Here is a 22671-nt window from a genome sequence, read left to right as displayed (position 1 = left end):
TATGGGGTCTGCCACGCCTCCTTCTGCCTGTTACATACTTTCGCACAAAACTATTATACCCTTTTACCCTTTGAGCAGACTTCAAATTCACTTAAAACGACTTTTCCGAATGCGCATCATATTGCCGAGAAATATCTTTTTCTACTTCGGAGTTCTATGCCAGCCGAATGACTTCTTTCAGCGGTAAGTTGTATTTACAGCGCAACCGCATATTGCCAGATCAGCTATCCAAATTAATATTCTGAAAAAATTTAATATCGATGAATGGAATATTAACATATATTAAACTTTTCAAATAATGACAAGTGTAAAAAGGTGCACAGCGAGCGACCTATTCACGACCAGAGGTTGCCGACTATATTTTAGTTGCAGACCAGTGCTGCCATTTTAGCTTGTTTCCCGCTAGATCTGGCTTTATTTTTAATGCCAGTGCGGGAAAAATTCAAAAATTGCGGGTTGCGGGAATTCTAGCTTTTAAAAAAATTATTTAGCCTTTTTCTAGCTTTACTTTATTTCTCACCATATATTTTGTCCTTTTATCTTTGTCAACACTGAAAATCATGAATATAAGTAGCGATAAGCGACTTTCGATAATAAACTCGATCAAAATCACCTTGATGCTCGAGTCTCAACTGTTTGTGTGCAAATATGTCTTCATTGAATTAAGAAATGTCTAAATTGTACAAACAAAATGTTCGCGAGGTGTGGCTGCAGAGCGCCGAGTGTAAAGAGTGGCTCCGCAAAGATATTACGAATTTCACAAGGGCTTACTGCAGCTACTGCAAGTGCGGATTAACTGCAAAGCTTTGCGACCTGCGTGTTCACGCGGCAACCAAAAAACATAAGGGTACACTAAGTGGCTTTGCACAAAAAACAAAAACCAAAAAAGCCACTGTGGCGAAATAAAGAATTCCACTTATGTTCCTTTTTATACATTTATTTGTAACAGTTTTAAAACAGGGAATTTTGTTGAACCAATTTTTCTAACAGCAGCCCCACAATCGCCTCTGTGGACGATTTATGCGCCTCTGTAGACGATTTATACGCCTCCTTCGCAATATTTTTGAATGTTGAGGTTTCGTCGTGCCCCAAATCTGTCTGCAGCTTCTCGGTTGGGGTCTCTGGACTGCTGTAGTCAATAAAGATCATATCTGGATCATGCATCATGGATTTTGCGTTCCTTTTTTTTTTTTGTGTCGTCTCACGTTCTGAAAAATATTTACTTTGTTACAGTTATGTGCAATACTGTTTTATTATTATAGCCTGTACCACTAACCATACAACATATAGATGCGTCATTTCATACAACGAAAACGTCCCATCAAAATTGTTAGCGACAGCTCCCATAGCTGTTCGGGTATTTGCCGAATGGGAGCTATCGCACTTCGGCTATGAGCCGACTGGGAGCTGTCGCATTCGTGCTCTCTGTGAGCGAATTTCATTTCATTCGCAGAGAGGCAGTCAACAGAGACGGTCGGTTCACGCCGCTTATGCTCTTTGTATGTGCATTTGGTCTTTTGCTCTTTGCGAGCAGCAGCTTCAATTTCGTTTTCAGATTTTACCTGCTACATGGGCATGATAATTTCATACACTGTTGCCATATTTCTGTCGCATTGTATTTTGGGATGCGAATGCAAGTGAAGTTTGTCAATAGTGTATGGGTTTCTCATAATGCCTATAAAAGCACACATTCATACAATTACATACATATGTATGTGTGCAAATGTTGTGTTCATATGCAGACACTTCATATATGAACGCGAGGCAGTAGCCTTGACATTGTCATGACCTGCCTCAACTTATATTTATGCACAAGCAATTTTGTTGATAGACTATTTCTTATTTTTGTTTGACTTGCATATTAATTACAAAATATTTGGTAAAAATGTCAGTTGGCATTTAAATCAAATTATTCAAAAATATTAGTTTAAAAATATTTTATTTTATTATGTTTTTGGTAAAAATGTCGGTTGGCAAATTAGCCGATATTTAATATGAAAATAAGTACATTTAGGGGTCGCAAAATGTGGTAAAATTTGTAATATGTTTTGATAATTTAATATATATTGTTTTTTTTTAATTAATCACAGAACTCAATTGCTTAATGAGTTCATTTTGAATTTAATTAGAAAAAATATAAAATAAATAAACAGATGGGATTGCTGGTAGTAAGAACTCCAGGGTAGCTTTAAATAAATTAAAAATAGTTGAGTATTTTGGTGACCTTCCTCATAGTTATTTTTATTGTTTGGCCGGCTCGAGGTCAGAGTAAGAAAAACCAATTTATTTAATTTTCTTTTCTTTTTCCGATATATTTCGGTTACGCCACGGTAACCGTCTTCAGGGCAACTACAAAACATATAACATAATTAACATATTAAAACTATAACACAAAAATTTTTATATAATTACTTATTTAAGCAAGTCTGCTCTGTTTGACTTGGAGTTACTAACTAACAGGTGTCTGTAAATATGCGCGCAATTTTCGGTGTCTGCTTTGTAGTTAATTCTGTATTTGTTAGGTGTGTTGATAATGTGTAGCGTTTCGAGAGTGAATCGCTTACTGTAGTGTCGTTCTTGTTGAAGTACTTTCGTTTCTTCAAAGTTGGGGGTGTGTCCAGTCTCTATGCAGTGGGTTGTTAGAGCAGTTTTTTGTGTCAATGTTTGATGCCTTAGTTTGTAGTCTGACTTGTGTTGTGATATCCGATGTCTTTGTGGTATATGTTGAGGGCGTCTAATGTCTTTTGCACCTGTTCCTTGTCAATAATTGCGAACAAGTCGTCAACATATTTGGTCAGGAGTCTTGGTCTATGGATCAATTTCGATGTTGTGTTTTCCAGAAGCTCCTCCATGACTATGTCCGCTATTACAGGGGACGCCGGGGATCCCATCGGTAGTCCCTTAAGTTGTATATACATTCTGTCCGTATACTTAAAATACCTTGTTTCACGGATGCAGAAATGTACGATGTCCATAAACATTCTCTTTGGGATTTTAGTGAAGCTTTCTATCCTGGTCCAGTTTTTACTGATGACATCCATCGCTAAGTCGATTGGGATGCTCGGGAACAGAGACACCACGTCGAACGAAACTAAAATCTCATCGTCTACTATATAAGTGTTGTTGACCTTGTCTTTAAACTCTGAGGAATTTTTAACGTTATATGGTGAGGTATTGGTCAGGTTCTTTAATATCCCAGCGATGTATCTACTAAGTTCGTGACAAGGGGAACCGACTGACGAACAAATCGGTCTCAGGGGTGTTCCTTTTTTGTGTATTTTCGGTAGTCCATAGATCCTGGGTGGTAGTGCAGTGCTTGTAACTAATTTATTCCTTTCAGTCTTTGTGATTATGTTCAATTGGAGTAGTTTGTCAACGAAGTTGTTGTTTTTATTCTGTAGCCTAAGCGTGGGGTCTTGTCTGAGTGTTCTGTATGTGTTTGCGTCTCCTAGTATATCCGTCATTTTGATATTATATTCCTCCTTGTCCATGGCTACCGTCTTATTTCCTTTGTCCGAAGTTAATATTAAAATGTTGTCATTAGTTTTCAGAAATTTTTTGGTTTGTTCCACTGTGTCTAATATTGCGCGATCTCTTGTGTTAGTTCGGTTGTTTGTCATCATGTTCTTAATTAGTAAAGAGAGTTTTATGCGAGCTGTTTCTTGGTTCTCTTTGTTTTTTATTGTTTGTACCAACTCCTCTCCGTCCGCTATGCATTTAAAGAGCGGAAAGCTTTTTCGGTCAGTTGGTAAAGCGTACTTTGGACCCATAGCAAGTAATGCTGTGATGTTTGGTGGGAATGTTGTGTGTGATTGGTTTGCAAACCACTCTGCCTGTTTTTTGTTGTTGTCTGTGTGCCGTTCGTTACGATCGTTTCTTAGGTTCTCCAGTTTTCGTAGTTGTCGTTCTTTGAGAGTTGTTGTCAGTTTGTTCATTATGCTCTCTTCACTCTCAAAAAATGCTTTTGTATCGTCCGCTCTCATTATTTCCTCTATGGTTGTTTTTGTTTTTTGTAATTGTTTCCTCTTCTCGTCAATAATATTATGTTTATGTGCGATCAATATACTAAGAATTTTCATGTGAAATATATGGCTATGCTTTTCTAATCTTTGGCTTATGTTTGTGGGAATGAGTGAGTTTGAATTATTTTTAAATATATTGGTGCAGTTTGTGGTATTGTTTATGAAGTTGGGGACAAGTTTGTACTTTCGGCATTGTAATAAAAATTTTATACTAGACTGTAACTTAACTAATTTTTTGGATATTTGCTGATATTTGTTAATTACGTGTTTGGAGTTTTTGTAGTTGTTCTTTATTTTTGCATATTCCATTTTACTGGTTGCTGCATACGGCGTGCCTTCCGTTTGAATATTGTTGAGTATTTTGGTGACCTTCCTCATAGTTATTTTTATTGTTTGGCCGGCTCGAGGTCAGAGTAAGAAAAACCAATTTATTTAATTTTCTTTTCTTTTTCCGATATATTTCGGTTACGCCACGGTAACCGTCTTCAGGGCAACTACAAAACATATAACATAATTAACATATTAAAACTATAACACAAAAATTTTTATATAATTACTTATTTAAGCAAGTCTGCTCTGTTTGACTTGGAGTTACTAACTAACAGGTGTCTGTAAATATGCGCGCAATTTTCGGTGTCTGCTTTGTAGTTAATTCTGTATTTGTTAGGTGTGTTGATAATGTGTAGCGTTTCGAGAGTGAATCGCTTACTGTAGTGTCGTTCTTGTTGAAGTACTTTCGTTTCTTCAAAGTTGGGGGTGTGTCCAGTCTCTATGCAGTGGGTTGTTAGAGCAGTTTTTTGTGTCAATGTTTGATGCCTTAGTTTGTAGTCTGACTTGTGTTGTGATATCCGAGTTTTTAGTTTCGACTTAGTGGTTCCAATGTAAAATCTCCTACATGGGTTGTCGCTGTCTCCGTCACATGGAATTTTATAGACTACGTTATTCAGGTCCATTTCTGCAATTTTTGCCTTAGTCCTATTAAAAATGTTCCTAAGTGTATTCTCCGGTCTGTGCGCAATTTGTATATCCTCTTTTTGATAGCAGTCTGACTGGGTGAAGCGTTCTGAGAACCCAGATACGTATGTCAGAGATTTGTAGATTTTTGGTGCTCTTGGTTCTTTTTTCTTTGGGTTCTTATGGTTCTTGATTAGGGAATACGTCAATTTGATAGGGAAGTCGTTTTGTGTCAGTATCCGTTTAATTTCTTCCTCTATTTGTTTATGGTAAAATTTGTCACTTGTCTCGAACATCCGTCTTATACAGTTCTTGGCTGTATTTATTATCATATTTTTCGGATGTTTCGAGTGATAGTTAATCAGCCTACCCGATGCCGTCGGTTTCTGGTACCATTTTGTTTTTAGCGTATTCCCACATCTATTTATAGTCAAATCCAAATAATTAAGTTTCTCGTCATTTTCTGTCTCTAATGTAAATTGGATGTCTTTGTGGTATATGTTGAGGGCGTCTAATGTCTTTTGCACCTGTTCCTTGTCAATAATTGCGAACAAGTCGTCAACATATTTGGTCAGGAGTCTTGGTCTATGGATCAATTTCGATGTTGTGTTTTCCAGAAGCTCCTCCATGACTATGTCCGCTATTACAGGGGACGCCGGGGATCCCATCGGTAGTCCCTTAAGTTGTATATACATTCTGTCCGTATACTTAAAATACCTTGTTTCACGGATGCAGAAATGTACGATGTCCATAAACATTCTCTTTGGGATTTTAGTGAAGCTTTCTATCCTGGTCCAGTTTTTACTGATGACATCCATCGCTAAGTCGATTGGGATGCTCGGGAACAGAGACACCACGTCGAACGAAACTAAAATCTCATCGTCTACTATATAAGTGTTGTTGACCTTGTCTTTAAACTCTGAGGAATTTTTAACGTTATATGGTGAGGTATTGGTCAGGTTCTTTAATATCCCAGCGATGTATCTACTAAGTCAAACAGAGCAGACTTGCTTAAATAAGTAATTATATAAAAATTTTTGTGTTATAGTTTTAATATGTTAATTATGTTATATGTTTTGTAGTTGCCCTGAAGACGGTTACCGTGGCGTAACCGAAATATATCGGAAAAAGAAAAGAAAATTAAATAAATTGGTTTTTCTTACTCTGACCTCGAGCCGGCCAAACAATAAAAATAAATTAAAAATAATTAAGCAGTAAAAGTTTTTCTTACTTTATGTTTAAATAATAGCAAATATTAAATATTTACATGTTAGTTAATATACTAAATAAGGTAATATTAAGTGGGGAACATGGATTTGACTTTATTTCAAACACTTATAAATAGTAATTACAATGTTATGCATTTTTGAAATTAAGTCATTTCAAGTCGACTCAAAGGTCCTATTAATTTACGACCCCATTAAAATGTTGATGGCCTCCACGTGGTGTTCCCTGGATACCGATGTAATATGTTTGCTCATATACAATATTAGATCGGTAACAAATTTGAGCGGCGAATTAAAAAACAAGAGAGAACGCTACAGTCGAGCAAGCCCGACAGTGTAATACCCTGTACCCAGGTAAACTTCCGTCACTGAGTTATATGCGCCCAAAGCAGCAGCAAAAAGAGGAAGAAGAAGAGCGAACTTGTTGCTGCAGTTTGTGGGGGTTGTACTGGCGAGAATTTGTTTCGCTAATAACTTTTCTTAGAATCTACAGAATTGAATAAAATTTTAAACAACAGTAGATATTTATTTATAAATTATGTGTGCAGTTTGGTTTGGTAGCATTGGAAATGTGGACGCTATTGACGAAATTCTGCAGAGGGGGAAGAGGGGGAAAATTTAAAAAAAAAAATAAACTCGTCCTTACTCGGATCTAGGAGAATCTGGATGCCAACTTTGGTTATTCTAGCTTTTATAGTTTCTGAGATCCTCGCGTTTATCCAGACGGACAGACGGACGGACATGTCTAGATCGATTTCTCTCGTCATGCTGATCAAGAATATATATACTTTATGGGGTCGGAGATGCTTCCTTCTGTATGTTACATACTTTGCACAAACCTAATATACCCTTTTTACCCTACGGGTACAGGGTATAAAAACAATATATATTAAATTATCAAAAGATGTATATACATACATATAAACATATATGTATTTTTATTTATTTAATTACACTTGTTTTACAAATTTTACCACATTTTGCGACCCTTAAATGTACTTATTTTCATATTAAATATCGGCTAATTTGCCAACCGACATTTTTCCCAAAAACATAATAAAATAAAATATTTTTAAACCAATATTTTTGAATAATTTTATTTAAATGCCAACTGACATTTTTACCAAATATTTTGTAATTAATATGCAAGTCAAACAAAAATAAGAAATAGTCTATCAACAAAATTGCTTGTGCATATATATAAGTTGAGGCAATGTCAAGGCTACTGCCACGCGTTCATATATGAAGTGTCTGCATATGAACTAGAGTTGGGCACGGGCCGTGTTTTTTGTCGTGGCACTTCGTGCCACGCGTGGGCCCGCGTGTTCGTGTTGTAAATTCCGATTTCGTGCGTGGCCGTGCGTGTTCGTGTTGAGCCAAAAAGGCACGACAAAACACGAACGAGGAAACACGAAAGAACACTAAAATCGATGCTAGCTGAAATAAATGATAGCTTAAATAACGATTTAACACTTGAATCAGAAAACGAAGCACCCAATAGTCAACACGACTTTTCTGAATTTTTAGACACTAATATTTCAAAAAAAAATTAAATTATACAGGTCAAGAATGGATATTGAAATAGATGACTATATAAGTAGTGTTGTTGATCCAGGAATTTGTGTGCTAACATTCTGGAAAAAAGCAACAAAATTTAAAATGCTAAGGCAATTATCAAGGCATATACTCAATATCCCTGTCAGCTCTGCAACAAGCGAACGAGTTTTTTCCACTTCTGGACATATTTTAAATGAGCGACGTACTCGGCTTCTTAGCTCAAATATTGATAAGATAATTTTTCTGAATAAAAATTTGTAATGCTTATATATATATATATTTTTTTTAATTTTTATATTTAATATATAAAAAGTTCGTGTTGGGCCGTGTTAAGAAAAATATTCGTCGTGCGTGCGCGTGCGTGTTTCTAAAAGTTAATTTCGTGGCCGTGTCGTGTCGGGCCGAAAATAGCCGGCCCGTGCCCATCTCTAATATGAACACAACATTTGCACACATACATATGTATGTAATTGTATGTATGTATGTGTGCTTTTATAGGCATTATGAGAAACCCATACACTATTGACAAACTTCACTTGCATTCGCATCCCAAAATACAATGCGACAGAAATATGGCAACAGTGTATGAAATTATCATGCCCATGTAGCAGGTAAAATCTAAAAACGATATTGAAGCTGCTGCTCGCAAACAGCAAAAGACCAAATGCACAAATACATATAAACATATACATGTATATATGTGCACGCATACATACAAAGAGCATAAGCGGCGTGAACCGACCGTCTCTGTTGACTGCCTCTGCGAATGAAATGAAATTCGCTCACCAGTATTGCCAATTTAGCTTTTTTCCCGTCAAATCTGGTTGTTTTTCAAATCAAATTGCAGGAAAAAATTCGAAATTGCGGAAAGCGGGAATTCTGGCTTTTTAAAAATACATTTAGCTTTTTTTCCGCTTTTTGTAATTTTACCAACATTTATGTAAAATAATGTGATAAAGTGGCAGCTTTAGTTGAAATAAAGTACTTCTTTATTACAAAAGTGCGCAGTATTTCATTAAAGTGGCAGCTTTATCATTATTTTGATCGATATTTTTCAATGACACCACTAGTTGAAATAAAGTACCATCTTTATTACAAAAGTTCTCAGGATTTATAAAAGTGAAAAGTGAAATATATTAAATGCCGAAAGAATATAAACAAAAGTGCCGAGATGTTTGGCTTAAAAGCGACGAATTTAAATCATGGCTCCGCAGAGATGACACGGATGATCAGAGAGTGTTTTGCAGTTATTGCAAGTGCACGATTACAGCAAAACTAAGCGATTTGCGCGCCCATGCACTTACGAAAAAACACACAAGTTGTATGGGTGCATTTCAACAAAAGAACAAAATTGATTTTGTTCCTGTGACTGTAAGGCCGTCGGAGCAAGAAGCAGCTTGAATATTTTATTTTATTTACAGATATGGACTGCGAATAGTTGGAAAATGTTGCTACAATTACAAACTTCCGACAACTTATTTGAATATGATTGGCACAAGTATTTCATATGAACGATTCCAACGAATATGATGAATTAGATAATATAATACATCTTCTATAAATAAATATAAATTATCACCAAGATGATAAAAAACATTTATAAACTTAATTTGCTAAGCCTTTTTAGTGAACAAAATTCAGCTTTTTTTACGCTTTTTTGAGATATTTTTTAGCTTTATTTCACCTGTCTTCCCGTCAAAAACAGTTTTTTTTCCTTCTGAAAAGTTGGCAACACTGCATTCGGCAAATATCCGAACAGGTATGGGAGCTGTCGCTAACAATTTTGATGGGACGTTTTCGTTGTATGAAATGACGCATCTATATGTTGTATGGTTAGTGCCTGTACCCAAAGGTGTGGTGGGGTTTGCACCACAAGTAAAACACACGTTCGCTCCGTTTGCCAATCGGTTTAATACTGTCCTTTGGTATTCACAATCATTCGATTTATTTAGTGTTTCGTTTCGATCGGTGGCGCGCTCTGTTGGGTAGTCAAAAATGTTTCCAGTAGTTGGCGCAAGAGGGCGCTGTACGGTTTTTATTATTGCGAATGTAAGAGCCATCTATTAGTATTATATACACTTTATTTAATACAATAGTTTACAAGATAATATTCAATATTTTACGTGTTGTAGCGCGGCAAGGCTGTAGCGTCGTAGATGAGATCGAATGTCTTGCCATCGGAGTTGCCATCGGAAGCGTTACCAATGGTGGCGAATGAGGTTGCCACAGTACTCCCCCTCATGTCCATATGGACATGCTCAAATCTCTTGTCGGGAACGTCAATTTTTCGAGGCTGCAAGGAATTGTGCTTGTGAATTTTCGCCCTCTGACATGGGAGACAATTTCTACACCAATATAAAACGTCTTTGTTCATGTATGGCCAGACATATTGTTTCCGTAGTTGCTGAAGTGTTGCTCTGCCACTAGGGTGTGACAATCCATGTACAGCAATGAACACCTGATGACGCAGACTTCTGGGTATGTATGGACGTATGTGGCCTGTAGAAACATCGCAGAAAATGGTTGTGTTGTCATCGTTCCGAATTGATTTCAACTGTAATCCTTTTAGTAGCTCACTCAGTTCAGTGTCAGAAGCTTGAGCTGCTCCTATACTGTAGAAGGTAATTGTGGTCGGCATCTTTATTTCGCACAGTCGCGACAGTGCGTCTGCAACTGCGTTTTGTTCGCCTTTCACGTGTACAATTGTGGCCGAAAATTGTGATATGAAATCTAGTTGCCTCAGCTGTCTATCGGATGCCTTCTCTGGTCGTTGGTTGAAAGCAAAGGTCAATGGTTTGTGATCCGTTTTAATGACAAAAACGCGTGCTTCGAGAAGATGTTTGAAGTGTTTGATTGCTTCATAAATGGCAAGCAACTCACGGTCGTAAGTGCTGTAGCCTTGTTCCGTTTTGGTTAGCTTCTTAGAAAAAAACCCAGTGGCTGCCACATGTCGTCGACTTGTTGCTCGAGTGAAGCTCCAATGGCAACGTCAGAAGCGTCACAAACTAAAGCCCACATTGGCTTAGTCATTGGATACGCCAACCGCGTTGCATCCGCTACGCTGCACTTGCAGTCCTCAAAAACTTTTGTCAACTCAGGAGTCCATGTAATTTTGCGTTTGTCATTTTTCTTGATGTCTCATGTGAGCTCAGAAAGAGGTGCCTGAATATGGGACGCATGAGGTAAGCAACGGCGGTAATAATTTATTATTCCAAGAAAGCGACCTAGCTCACAAATGGTATCCGGTCTGGCGTAGTTCAAAATTGCTTCTATGCGATCGTTGGGTGGCTTTATACCGTTTTCGTTAGTAGTATAACTTAAAAAACGAACCTCGGATTTTGCGAACTGACATTTGCTGGCGTTGATACACAAGCCGTGTTTTCGCAAAATCTCCAAAACTGTGCTGAGGTGCTTTTCGGAATTGTAGCAGCGTTTAATTTGCGGTAGTCCCCGCAGGCGCGCCAACTACCATCCTTTTTGGCTACTAAGTGCAGAGGGCTGGACCAGCAACTCTTTGATGGTCGACAGATTCCCTGTTTGATGAGGAAATTGACTTCTGTTTTTGCAGCTAAAAGTTTTTCGCCGGCGAGGCGCCGAGGTCGATCAGCGACTGGGCTACCAGTTGTTTCGATGAAATGACGGACCTCAGAGTCAGTATGTGTAGATAAGTTTGGCGGTCTTGTAACCTCCACGAATTCTTTGAGAAGATTTCGAAAGTCATCAGCGCTTTGTACTGTTGAGATTGCAGGTTGATCAGATTTAATCAAACGGGCGCCTGTAGTTAATCCAGTCGTTGAGTCGATGAGTTGCTGATTATTGAGATCGATGATGAGTTGAAAATTAATAAGGAAATCCGCACCAATTATAGCAGTGTATATCAGCTATGATGAAGGGCCAACTAAAGTCGCGACGCAGTCCCAGCTTTAATTGGATAACTTGTCTGCCGTAAGTATGAATGATGGATTGATTTGCGGCATACAAGAGGGGATCGCTTTGTTGAGTCTTCTGTTTGACTGCAGATCGCGGTATCACAGACACCTCTAATCCCGAGTCCACCAGAAATCGAGTTTGTGTTGCTTGGTCGAAAATATGTAGACGAGTTTCCTTTAGAGTTGTAGGTGGTTTGACTATATCGCTGGAAGATTGTTTTCTGTCGCCTACCAGCGCGTTCGATGACAGCTTTGTTAGTTTAAAGCTTGATTTTGAGAGCAGCCAGGCTGGCATTTACGGGCATCATTGCCAAAAGTCTGATGATAAAAGCAAACCTTTGGTTGTTCGTCTGCCTTTTTGTGGATTGTTTTAGCCATTTAATCGTAACATCGGTTTGCAGTTTCTCGACCTTCTCTGACAGTGTACGAATAGCCTCTTTTAGATCTGTGAATGATTTTGGAGAAGCGATTGCGCTAACGGAGTCCTCGGCGGCAGCCATAGAATATGTAGTATTTGTTCCGCCAGCTTCTAACATCTTGTCAGCAATCCTGGCTAGTTTGTCAAGATCGGTTTCTTCCCACACCGAGAGTATCGGTCGAATGGATACCGGCATCTCTGCAAGAAACAGTGTAAGGATTATATTTTCATGCTTCGGATCTGGAGCCAGCCGACGCACGTGCGCCAAAATTCCGGACGGTTTCATGCCAGCCGTCTCTCCCCCTTGTAACAAACGACGCAACATAGATTCAGGCGTTTCGACGAATTTTTCCAGGAGACGAGTTTTAACGGCAGCGAATTTGTCGTTAGCCGGTGGGTTGGTTACTAAATCAGCCACAACCAGTGCGATGTCTTCCTCTAACTGTACTGTGACCAGGTCAAATTTATCTACATCAGCATGGACGTTGTTAAGGCGAAAATCGCGTTCCACCTGTGCGAACCAAAGTTGTGGATTGCTACGAGTGAATTTGGGTACCTGTATTTGCAAGCGTTGCGGTGGCGGTGCAAATTGGTTTGCCCCATTGTTTGGTTGTTGAACAGCACGTAATGTGTCCATTTCGCTCTGAAGCAAACGTAGATGATCCTTGATTGCCTGTTCCAACTCACTCATGTTGCTTGTAGAAGGTTCGCCTTGGAAAATTAGTTTTTTTCTTGTAAGGGAGCGTAGGTCGTATCTAAGTTGTTTCATGCGCTACAATGTGAAACGTTTTAGTTTTACGTATGATTCAAAAGTTGGGGTCACCACTAGGCGTGTTTAAGAGCCATCTATTAGTATTATATACACTTTATTTAATACAATAGTTTACAAGATAATATTCAATATTTTACGTGTTGTAGCGCGGCAAGGCTGTAGCGTCGATAGATGAGATCGAATGTCTTGCCATCGGAGTTGCCATCGGAAGCGTTACCAATGGTGGCGAATGAGGTTGCCACATAACTGCCTGACGTGTTGGTGATCTGCTTGTTTGGCGAACTGCTTGCTTTTTCAATGCTTCATTTTCTTTTCTTAGAAGTTCAATCTTTTTGTACAGAGCTGCAACGGTTGTTATGTTGTCAGATTGGCCGTTGGCGCCTGTCGTAGAATTTTCGCGATCATTATTGTTGTTGTTGCTCTCGAACTGTACCTTCTGTGACACATACACACCAACGTCAGCGGCATCATCGTTATCTCTTTCGCACTCATTTGGGTTTTCGCGTGAATCGTTTACTGTTGGTGACGATTCGGCGGCATTCCTTGGTTGTGCATTGAATATCATTTAAAGGAACCGCTTTTGGACGAACTTAAACGACTGGACGCAATTGCTTTGCGCTGTAGTCCCCATTTAATATGTCACTCTTGTCGTTTAAAATGTACTTTTATATGCATTAAGCAAATTCACACACATTGGACTGAAAAATTGTAGGCTTTGTTGAGTATTATCCCACTTCTGAATTTGTGGTGCGGCTTGCACCACAAGTAAAACACACGTCCGCTCCGTTTGCCAATCTGTTTGATACTGTCCTTTGGTATTCACAATCATTCGATGTTACATATTCGATATCACACATGCTTACGTATATACTCATACTTATACTACTACAAAGGGTCTTGTGCGAATGTATGTAACACACAGAAGGAGGCGTGACAGACCCCACAAAGTATATATATTCTTGATCAGGGTGACAAGACTAGTCGATATAGCCATGTCCGTCCGTCTGTATGAGCGAAAGGATATCAGAAGGTACAAGAGCTAGAATAACCAAACTCGGTATCCAGATTCCCATAAGCCCTAGGCAGGTCAAGTTTATTTTTTTATTCTGATACACTCCCCACAATTCGTGTTTTTTCATAACTCCCGTAGTTCTTGGAATTTCGAAAATTAGGTAGCTACATCCCGTTAGTGATTATGTGTCTGTATGCCAAGTTTCATCATGATAGATCGATTCTGAAGAAAGTTATAGCCATAAATAAAAGCGCTGCCCATGCTCTGCTTGTACAAGTAGCGCTGCCCGTAGCGCTGCTCGCAACTGTTGTTGTTGCTGCTTGGGTTCAACTTTGTGCTGCATACATACACGCATATAAACACGCCGAGACACGATTCTGATGAAAATGTATGCTGTTTAAACTGTTCATGAACATGTATTTAATTTAATTAAATAATTTAATTATTATAATTTTTAAAATTATTTAAAAATATTTTTTTTTTCCTTTTTGGTGGGAGGTACAGGGTATTTAAGAGTTGAGCTTGCTCGACTTTAGCATTCTTTTCTTATTTCTTACTAGTACTGAAGGACTGCTCGATCTCCTTTTCCTCCTCCGCACCCTGTAGGCCGAAAACCTGGGCCCCGGCAATCCCGTCTACTACATCGTACATGTTTAGAATAACGGCAATCGCATCTTAACCGTGTTACATCAAAACCGTGTAAAAACAGAATTATGTCTATATTATTCCCGGGACTTCTCTGCTTTACAATGTCCGTAATGTCCAGCCGATTGACTTCATTCAGCGGTAAGATGTATTTACAGCGTAACCGCATATTGCCAGATCAGCTATCCAAATTAATATTCTGAAAAAAATTTAATATCGATGAATGGAATATTAGCATATGATAAACCTTTGTAATTATTAAACTTTTCAAATAATGACATGTGTAAAAAGGTGCACACTATGAAGCGAGCGACCTATTCACGACGAGAGGTTGCCGACTATATTTTAGTTGCAGACCAGTGCTGCCATTTTAGCGTTTTTTAAATATAAACTGAACTTTTTGCCAAAATACTACTTTGTCAAGTGTACACATATCTGTGACTGATTATCAGCGAATGCTCTACGTAATCGATTGCGGCTTACAAACGCTAAACCTCTAAGTGAAGTGAACAAGTGAGTTTTTGTTGTTGCTTTCCATCAGTGCATTCACTTTTCGGTGCGCCTTTATACGAACAACAAAAACAATTTTTTTCTTTACCAACTGTGCCCTTATCCTTGATCAAAAAATTTTAAATAAACTAAAAACATTTTTACTAATTACTTTGAGTGCGTGTGTTTGTGCAACTCCTAGTGCCATTCAACAAACATTGTATTTTTCATAGCATACGTTTAGGCTCAAACTAAAAACGGACCAAAATGTTTTCTTGCTGTTTTAAGTCCTGTGAGTTTGGCCATAAGCTTGGTTCAATGGACCCTACAGTGCAGTGCTGGTTGTGCGACGACGTTGGTCACGCGAAATGTGCCGGGTTCGTTGGCCGGGTAACTGACTACTTAGGCAAAAACAACGGCTTAATCTGGTTTTGTGAAAGATGTCGTAGTATTGCTACCGAAATGCGTCAGTTTATGAAGCAGACGCATAAAAGCATAAAAGAACTTCGTGCCGAGTTTCAAGTTTTCCACGAAAAATTTGTAGCGCTGGAAACGACGTTTCTTGGCCTTAAGCTACTGTCCGAGTCTCCAAAAAGGAAGAAATGAAACTTGACTATATCCCAGCCTAACATACTTACAATCCCGGATAACAACACAAATTGTGCTTCACCTTCTACACCGGCTTACCCTAATCCTATCGTTGAAGCATTTGCTACACCTGCCGCTGTCTCTCTTGGCGAGAGCGCTTCATCTTCGCGTTCACTTGCTGCCCCTGTGAATAGTGAAGTGCTTGTTCCGGGTGTTTCTTCAGCCATATCAATTGCTAATGCTACTACCGACGTGATTGCTGCTGCTATTCCTGTTACTGCTGCCTGTTCAGCTGTACCCACCATCGCTGCTGCTCCCAGACGCCCGACTTCGACTTCTACTTCTTCTTCTGCCCAGCATGATCCTGGCACCACTCGGGCCTTAGTTGGTGTCCCGCCACGCCAGTCGATTTTTGTATCCCGGCTAAGGCACGATGTTTCAGAGGATGCCATCAAGCTGTACATTTGCCAAAATGTACCTTCTTGCTTAGCTGATGATGTTTTGGTTTCGAAATTCCAGTTTAAGTATAAGCGCGACATTTCGTCTTTCAAAATTTCTGTTCCTGAGAATTTATTTAATAAAATCGTTGACCCTACTTTCTGGCCAAAACATGTAGTTGCTCACGAATTTACCCGTAAACGCATTAATGCAAATAATAATTCTTCTTCCATAGCACTGTCTTCTCCAAAAAACTAAATCATTCCTCTTCCCTGATATTTCATTATCAAAATGTACGGGGACTGGTTACTAAACATCAAAGGCTTTATTCAAACAGTACATCATTCGTTGCTAATGTTATTATATTAACTGAAACGTGGCTTAAACCCAAAGTATTAAACTCTGAAATATTTATTCAAAAATATTCTATTTTCAGACTTGACCGTATACACCGCAAAGGTGGTGGTGTTCTTATCGCTGTAGATTCTCTATTGTCGTCTGAATTTGTCTCTTTTGAAAATCCGTTTTCAATCGAGTTTATATGTGTAAAGCTTATATTTGCGCATTTTTCTATATTTGTCACTTGTTCTTATATCCCACCTGCATCCGATAATGAAACTTACCTTCTTCACTGTTCTGCAATACAACGCATATCTAGTATGCTTAAAGATAGAGACTATTTGGTAGTTTTTTGGTGATTTTAACATACCTGATGTTTCGTGGTCAGTATTAGAAAATTCAAATTTCCTAACTCCTTCTTCTGCCTGTCAAATTTTAGATGGTATGCTTGATATACCTCTTTTTCAAGTGAATTCTGTGTTAAACTCGTCAATGAAACCTCTAGACCTTGTTTTCTTAAATGATGTGTCAAATATGGTTATAAATAGAACACTGCCTTTGTCCCTGCCCGAAGATCTTCACCATCCAACATTAGAGCTAGTGATTGATACTGAAATGTGCACCACCTTGCCTCAAAACCAAAATACGCGAGTACGTTGCTTTAAAAAAGCTAATTTTATTAAACTGAATTGTATTTTAGCGCAGCTTGATTGGTCTCATTTATATGTGTGTAACGATATGGACTTAGCCATTAATATATTTTATGGAGCTCTTAACTCTGCGCTTGATGCTTGTGTTCCTATTTGTACTCTACGGCCATCGCGTCGTGTGCCTTGGTTCACTAAAGAGCTTTCCAAATTAAAGAATGTTAAGTCCAGGTTATATAAGCGTTTTTCAAAATCTGGGACCAACTCTGATTTTTACAAATTTAGTGTTGCCCGTTCTCAGTTTCTAATATTAAACAATCAATGTTATGCCGAGTACTTGACACGATGCAGACTTAACTTTTCTCAAGACCCAAAGCAGTTTTATCGTTTTGTTAACTCAAAAAGAAATGCAAATGGGTTTCCTTCAATGTTGTTTTTTAAAGGACTTACTGCTAACACAGATGCTGGTATCGCTGACCATTTTTCAACTTTTTTCCAAGACACATACACAACAAATTGTTTTTCCTCTTCCAACATTAACTTTTACGGCAATATTCATGAAGCCAACTGCATATTCATGCCTGTTGTCGATGAACCTTCCATCTTGTCCGCGCTTCAAAATCTTAAGCAAAGTTTTGCACCCGGTCCAGATGGTATACCCAACTGCGTCCTGAAATTCTGTGCTGATGCCCTTAGCAAACCACTCTATAGAGTTTTCTCCTTATCACTTGACAGATGCCGATTCCCCGATATCTGGAAAAGTTCTTACATCTTCCCTCTCTATAAAAAAGGACCTAAATCTGACATTGAAAATGACAGAGGGATTTCTAAACTCTCTGCTATCCCCAAACTTCTGGAAAAACTGATGACCTCCTAGCTACAGCATCATTGCAGGTCCATAATTTCCCCTTTTCAACATGGATTTATGAAACGCCGCTCTACCGCAACAAATCTCCTTGAATTCTCATCGTTCGTTATGAATGGGTTTTTAGCTAAGAGCCAGACGGATGTTGTATACACTGACTTTAGCAAAGCTTTTGATTCTGTCAACCATGAGCTATTGATCCATAAGCTGGGTCTTTTGGGATTTCCCAAAAATCTTATCGTATGGATATATAGTTATTTGTTTGAAAGAACACAACGTGTAATTTTTAACGGCGTACTGTCAAAAGCTATTAAAGTAACTTCGGGGGTCCCACAGGGTAGTCATTTAGGTCCTCTACTGTTTACTCTTTTTATAAATGATCTGCCGTCATCCCTAACTTACTCTCGTGTACTAATGTATGCCGACGACGTAAAACTTTGCCTCTCATATAACGATGTTCAGTTTCATGACAATTTGCAGCTTGATCTCAATGCCTTCCAATTGTGGTGTTCGCGGAATCTGTTGAACTTAAATTTTGTTAAATGCAAGCTAATGACGTTCCACCGATGCAAGCCTCATTTCATTTCATATTATTTAAATAACTCTCCTGTAGAACGAATTTTCACTGTTAACGACCTAGGTGTACTGTTTGATGCAAAACTTTGTTTTAATGATCACATCTCCACCATTGTTAATAAAGCAAAGGGAACTCTAGGCTTTATTAAACGTTGGGCAAAGGAATTTAATGACCCCTACACAACACTAATTTTGTATACGGCTTTGGTGCGGCCTACCTTAGAATATTGTTGTACCGTCTGGTGCCCGCAATATGAAATACATAAAAATCGCATTGAATCTGTTCAAAAGCAATTTCTTTTGTTTGCCTTACGTGGTCTTGGATGGAGTAGAACTGACCCTCTACCATCATATTTTCACAGGCTACAATTGTTAGGTCTTCCATCACTTGCTAGCCGCCGGATTTTATTAGGTGTTGTTTTTATACATAAATTAATTAACGGCGACATCGAGTCTTCGGTGCTTGTCAGCCAAATTAACTTTACGGTACCACAAAGACCTTCAAGATTTTTTGTTCCCATAAGCCTAAATCGCTGTACAAGCAACTATGCTTTGCACAGTCCGTTTCGGGTTCTGTGTAGCAACTACAATAATTTGAGTCATCTCTTTGGCCATGAGAGTTCGGTTAGTTCGATTAAATCTTGCTTACTTAATTTCCTGATCCGGTCTGAATCTCTTTAAATCGTTTGTAATTCTATTTAATTTACATTTTTTTTTTTATGTTCTTTTCCAATATTTGAATGTATATTATCTAGATTGTTATTTCTTTTCTTTATGTTTAACATTGACAGTTATTTGTCAATTAAATAAATAAATAATAATAATGTAAAAAAAAAAAAAAAAAAAAAACATCAAACTGAAAATCATGAATATAAGTAGCGATAAGCGACTTTCGATAATAAACTCGATCAAAATCACCTTGATGCTCGATTATCAACTGTTTGTGTGCAAATTTGTCTTCATTGAATTAAATGTCTAAATTGTGTGACGACTACGCTATTCCTTTGGGCAACGCCGGCTGGCTTATCGGAACTTCTCCTTGGGTGTGTGGTTCCAACCCTATGCCCGCGTGAGTCGCACAATAACCGATAACACGGTTTCTCCATCGATTACAAACAATCTACACAACAGCCATCACTACAATAAATTCGACGCGCAATATACAAAATGAATTCAAACGTAAACAAACCAAAAATAACTAACATAAAATAAAAGAAACGTAATGCAACAACAAAAAATCAAATAAACGGATAACTCCCTCCAGCTACCACGTATCCAGACAACGTGAAAAGAAATTACATACCGGCTGGTCGACAGGAATTGTGGTATCGGATCTGTATCGGAACTGTATGGGATGCAGTTGGAAATATCCCTGGCGTACCCACGCTGCCTGTATCCAAAGGTAACATTTGTTATGGATACCCTAACATTGGGCCGTGCTGGAACTATTCCATAGCGAAGGTGAGTCTCCCGCCCTTATTTATGCTGCTTTACTGCATCATAATGCGACCATAAATTTTTGTTTTTTTTTGTTTTAAGTTTCCACGATGCCCTTGGGTATTGTGGAATTATTTGGCCGCCCACTTATTGGTGAAGTGGAAATTGCCACGCTTGGAAATTGTGGTGCGTTGCATCAACTTATAGTTTGACTTTTATTTCATTAATGAAGTTTATTAGTGAATTATATTCATGAACGGGTTCTTCCTTAAAGAAAGTGTGTACATTGTTGTATCTGGCTAGCGATGGGAATCGTTGACGATTTGTGTTATGTGATGCGTTGTCGGGAACTCCGCAGCTGTTACATGAGTTATCGTCGATAACATGCATTTTAGCGAGTGTGGCATTGTCGAAAGAGTAACCGCTAAGCAGTCTGTTAACTAATTTTACACTATTTGCTTTCAACTTGCAGTTCTTGTCCTGAAACCATGGTTTACTAAGAGTAGTCGGAAACAGCGCACAGTAGCCTCGTTCCTTCTCAGCAACAAAACTAGCGTACTCCTGTTCCCAGTCATTGTGTATTGATCTGTACATTGTACGCACAGCGTCTTTCAGACTCCATTATATTACCATGAAGGTGCCGTGTGTTGGTGCTCCCTTTGCCGCCATGTCCACTGCGCTGTTTTAAGGAATACCCACGTGTCCCGGTATGTAGTGGATCTCCAGTGCCAGAACCCTGGAGCAATTGTTAATTTTCCTTTTAATGTTGTTGGCTATGGAATTGTTTGGAGATTGCTTTATTAGGGTTTGTACGCTGCCACGGCTGTCTGTTAAGATTGCCACCCTGGGGATGCTCAGAAGGATGGCATGGTCAACCGCCTTCTCTATTGCAATCAGCTCTGAAGAGAGAGATGACAGAATTTTATTAGTGAAAAAGCTGTCTACATACCCTGACTCCTCGTGTAGGAAGGCCGAACTGGAATGACTCGCGGAGACGGAACCGTCAGTAAAGAACAGTTTAAACCCTCTGCTTCTCAGACTTGAGGCTTTCTCGTTGAAAATCAGATGCATGCTTGATTGATCGATGGAGATTTTGTTCCTCGCTGCGCCCTTCAGAAAATCGGTGTCTCCTTTAATTTTGAGGCAATTGAGAGGGAGCGGATTGACTTCTTCAATGTGGTCAAAAATGGTGGCAAACTGTCTATATATCCTCGCGTAACTGGTGTTTACCGTACTGGCGCATGACAACGTTTCGCATATTGGCAGGTTGAAGGCAAACGCCTTGGCCAGCTCTTTGGCTGTAAGAAATTTATACCTAAATTCGGGAGGCATCTCAGCTGCTAAGTGGTATATAATAGGAACGGGCGTGCAGAGAGAGAGAGAGTTGTTGTCAGTGAAAGACGTGTTTACTTGCGCTCTGTGTTTTTTTTATTATTTTTGCCTTCTAAATCAGCTTTTAATTTGTGCATTATTGTTTTACTTTGTGAATTTTTATCTATTAGACCATTATTGTGCTCAGTTTTTTGGTTGTGCATTTAACAGGTATTTATTTAATACTTTTATTGTTTCGGCGTCAGTGCACTGCACTTTGTTTTTGCAATTATTTTGCATTTTGCTTTTAAGCAGCTATCTTTGCTTGCAAAAAGTTTGTGTGTGTGTTCGCGGTAGCCCTCTCTTTGTGCGTCTTCGCTCCCACTCATCCTTGTTGTTGTTGCTTGTTTGCTGCAGTACCTAAAAGCTTTATCTCAGTGCCGCTTAGTTTTTTTTTTTTTCTCTCTGTTTGTGCCTATACCGTTTTTCTTACGCTTTGCGCTAACTCACATATTGAAATCATTCACACTCGTATTTATTCCGCCCATAATGTCGTGCTGCAACAAGTCTTGCACATTTAAAGATGCAATTGATTCCGATCAACTTCGGTTTGTTAGCTGTTGGTTGTGTGAGAATTTTATGCATATTAAATGTGCTGGATTAAATGGTCGTGACCTCGACAGAATCTACTCACCTAAAAAAGGCTGTGGTGGTTTGAAGTGGTCATGCCCTGTATGCATTGGCACACAATTTAATTTCTCACGTATGTATAATAACGTGAGAGATAAATTTCTTAAATTGCAAAAAATAACTAAGCAACTCTCAACTGAGTTTGACTCTGGTGAAGAGTTGCTTAGTCAATATTGGTTTGTGTCTCCGCCCAAGCGTAGGTTAGAGCCTCAATTTTTAGAGGTACCGCCTTGCTCGGCCCCGTCAACCTCATCACGCCCATGTTCACCAGGGCATCTCTATTTATCGCCGGTAATCTCGTTGTCTGCTTCCCCTGGAAATTTGTTTGAAATTTCCCCTATGCCTTCTCCTGCTGAAGTCGCAGTAGCCCCATTAATGGAAGCTCCTGCAGTAAGCAAGTCAGCAGTTGCCTCGAAAGCTTCTAAAAAATCGTCTAAAAAAGCTTGCACTGCCAAATCCCCTGCACTATCCCCTGTAGTTTCATCAGTTACTGCTGAAAGTGCGTCAATTCCAGCTCTTCCTCAGCCTCCGTCTCTTACTGTGATAGCTCCCCGAAAACAAGTTTTTGTATCTAGATTATCTTCTGATACCACTTGTGAATCCTTAGCAGCCTATATTGCTAGTAAATCGACAGCTAGTGTGTCTATTTCGAAGTTTAGTTTTGCTGAGCCCCGTGAAATAGCCTCGTTTAAAATAAGTGTTCCGCCGGAAGCTTTTACAATTATATGTGATCCAAAATTTTGGCCTCCACATATG

The 22671-nt window shown here is 38.8% G+C and overlaps 1 protein-coding gene across 1 annotated transcript in view; it reads left to right on the top strand.

Moving 5' to 3' along the window:
• Nucleotides 1-13111, top strand: part of LOC115629422 — a 32683-nt gene extending 19572 nt beyond the window's left edge. Inside the window, exon 4 of the mRNA XM_030525878.1 lies at nucleotides 13025-13111. Within this exon, the coding sequence (XP_030381738.1) occupies nucleotides 13025-13111 (87 nt within the window). The remainder of the gene's footprint in view (nucleotides 1-13024) is intronic.
• The last annotated feature ends 9560 nt before the right edge of the window (nucleotides 13112-22671 follow it).

Source organism: Scaptodrosophila lebanonensis, unplaced genomic scaffold (assembly GCF_003285725.1).
Source record: "Scaptodrosophila lebanonensis strain 11010-0011.00,11010-0021.00 unplaced genomic scaffold, SlebRS2 tig00000147-arrow-arrow-pilon, whole genome shotgun sequence".
NCBI classification, from domain to species: domain Eukaryota; kingdom Metazoa; phylum Arthropoda; class Insecta; order Diptera; family Drosophilidae; genus Scaptodrosophila; species Scaptodrosophila lebanonensis.
Note: the sequence above shows the minus strand (reverse complement) of the source record. Positions and strands in the feature narration are given on the sequence as shown.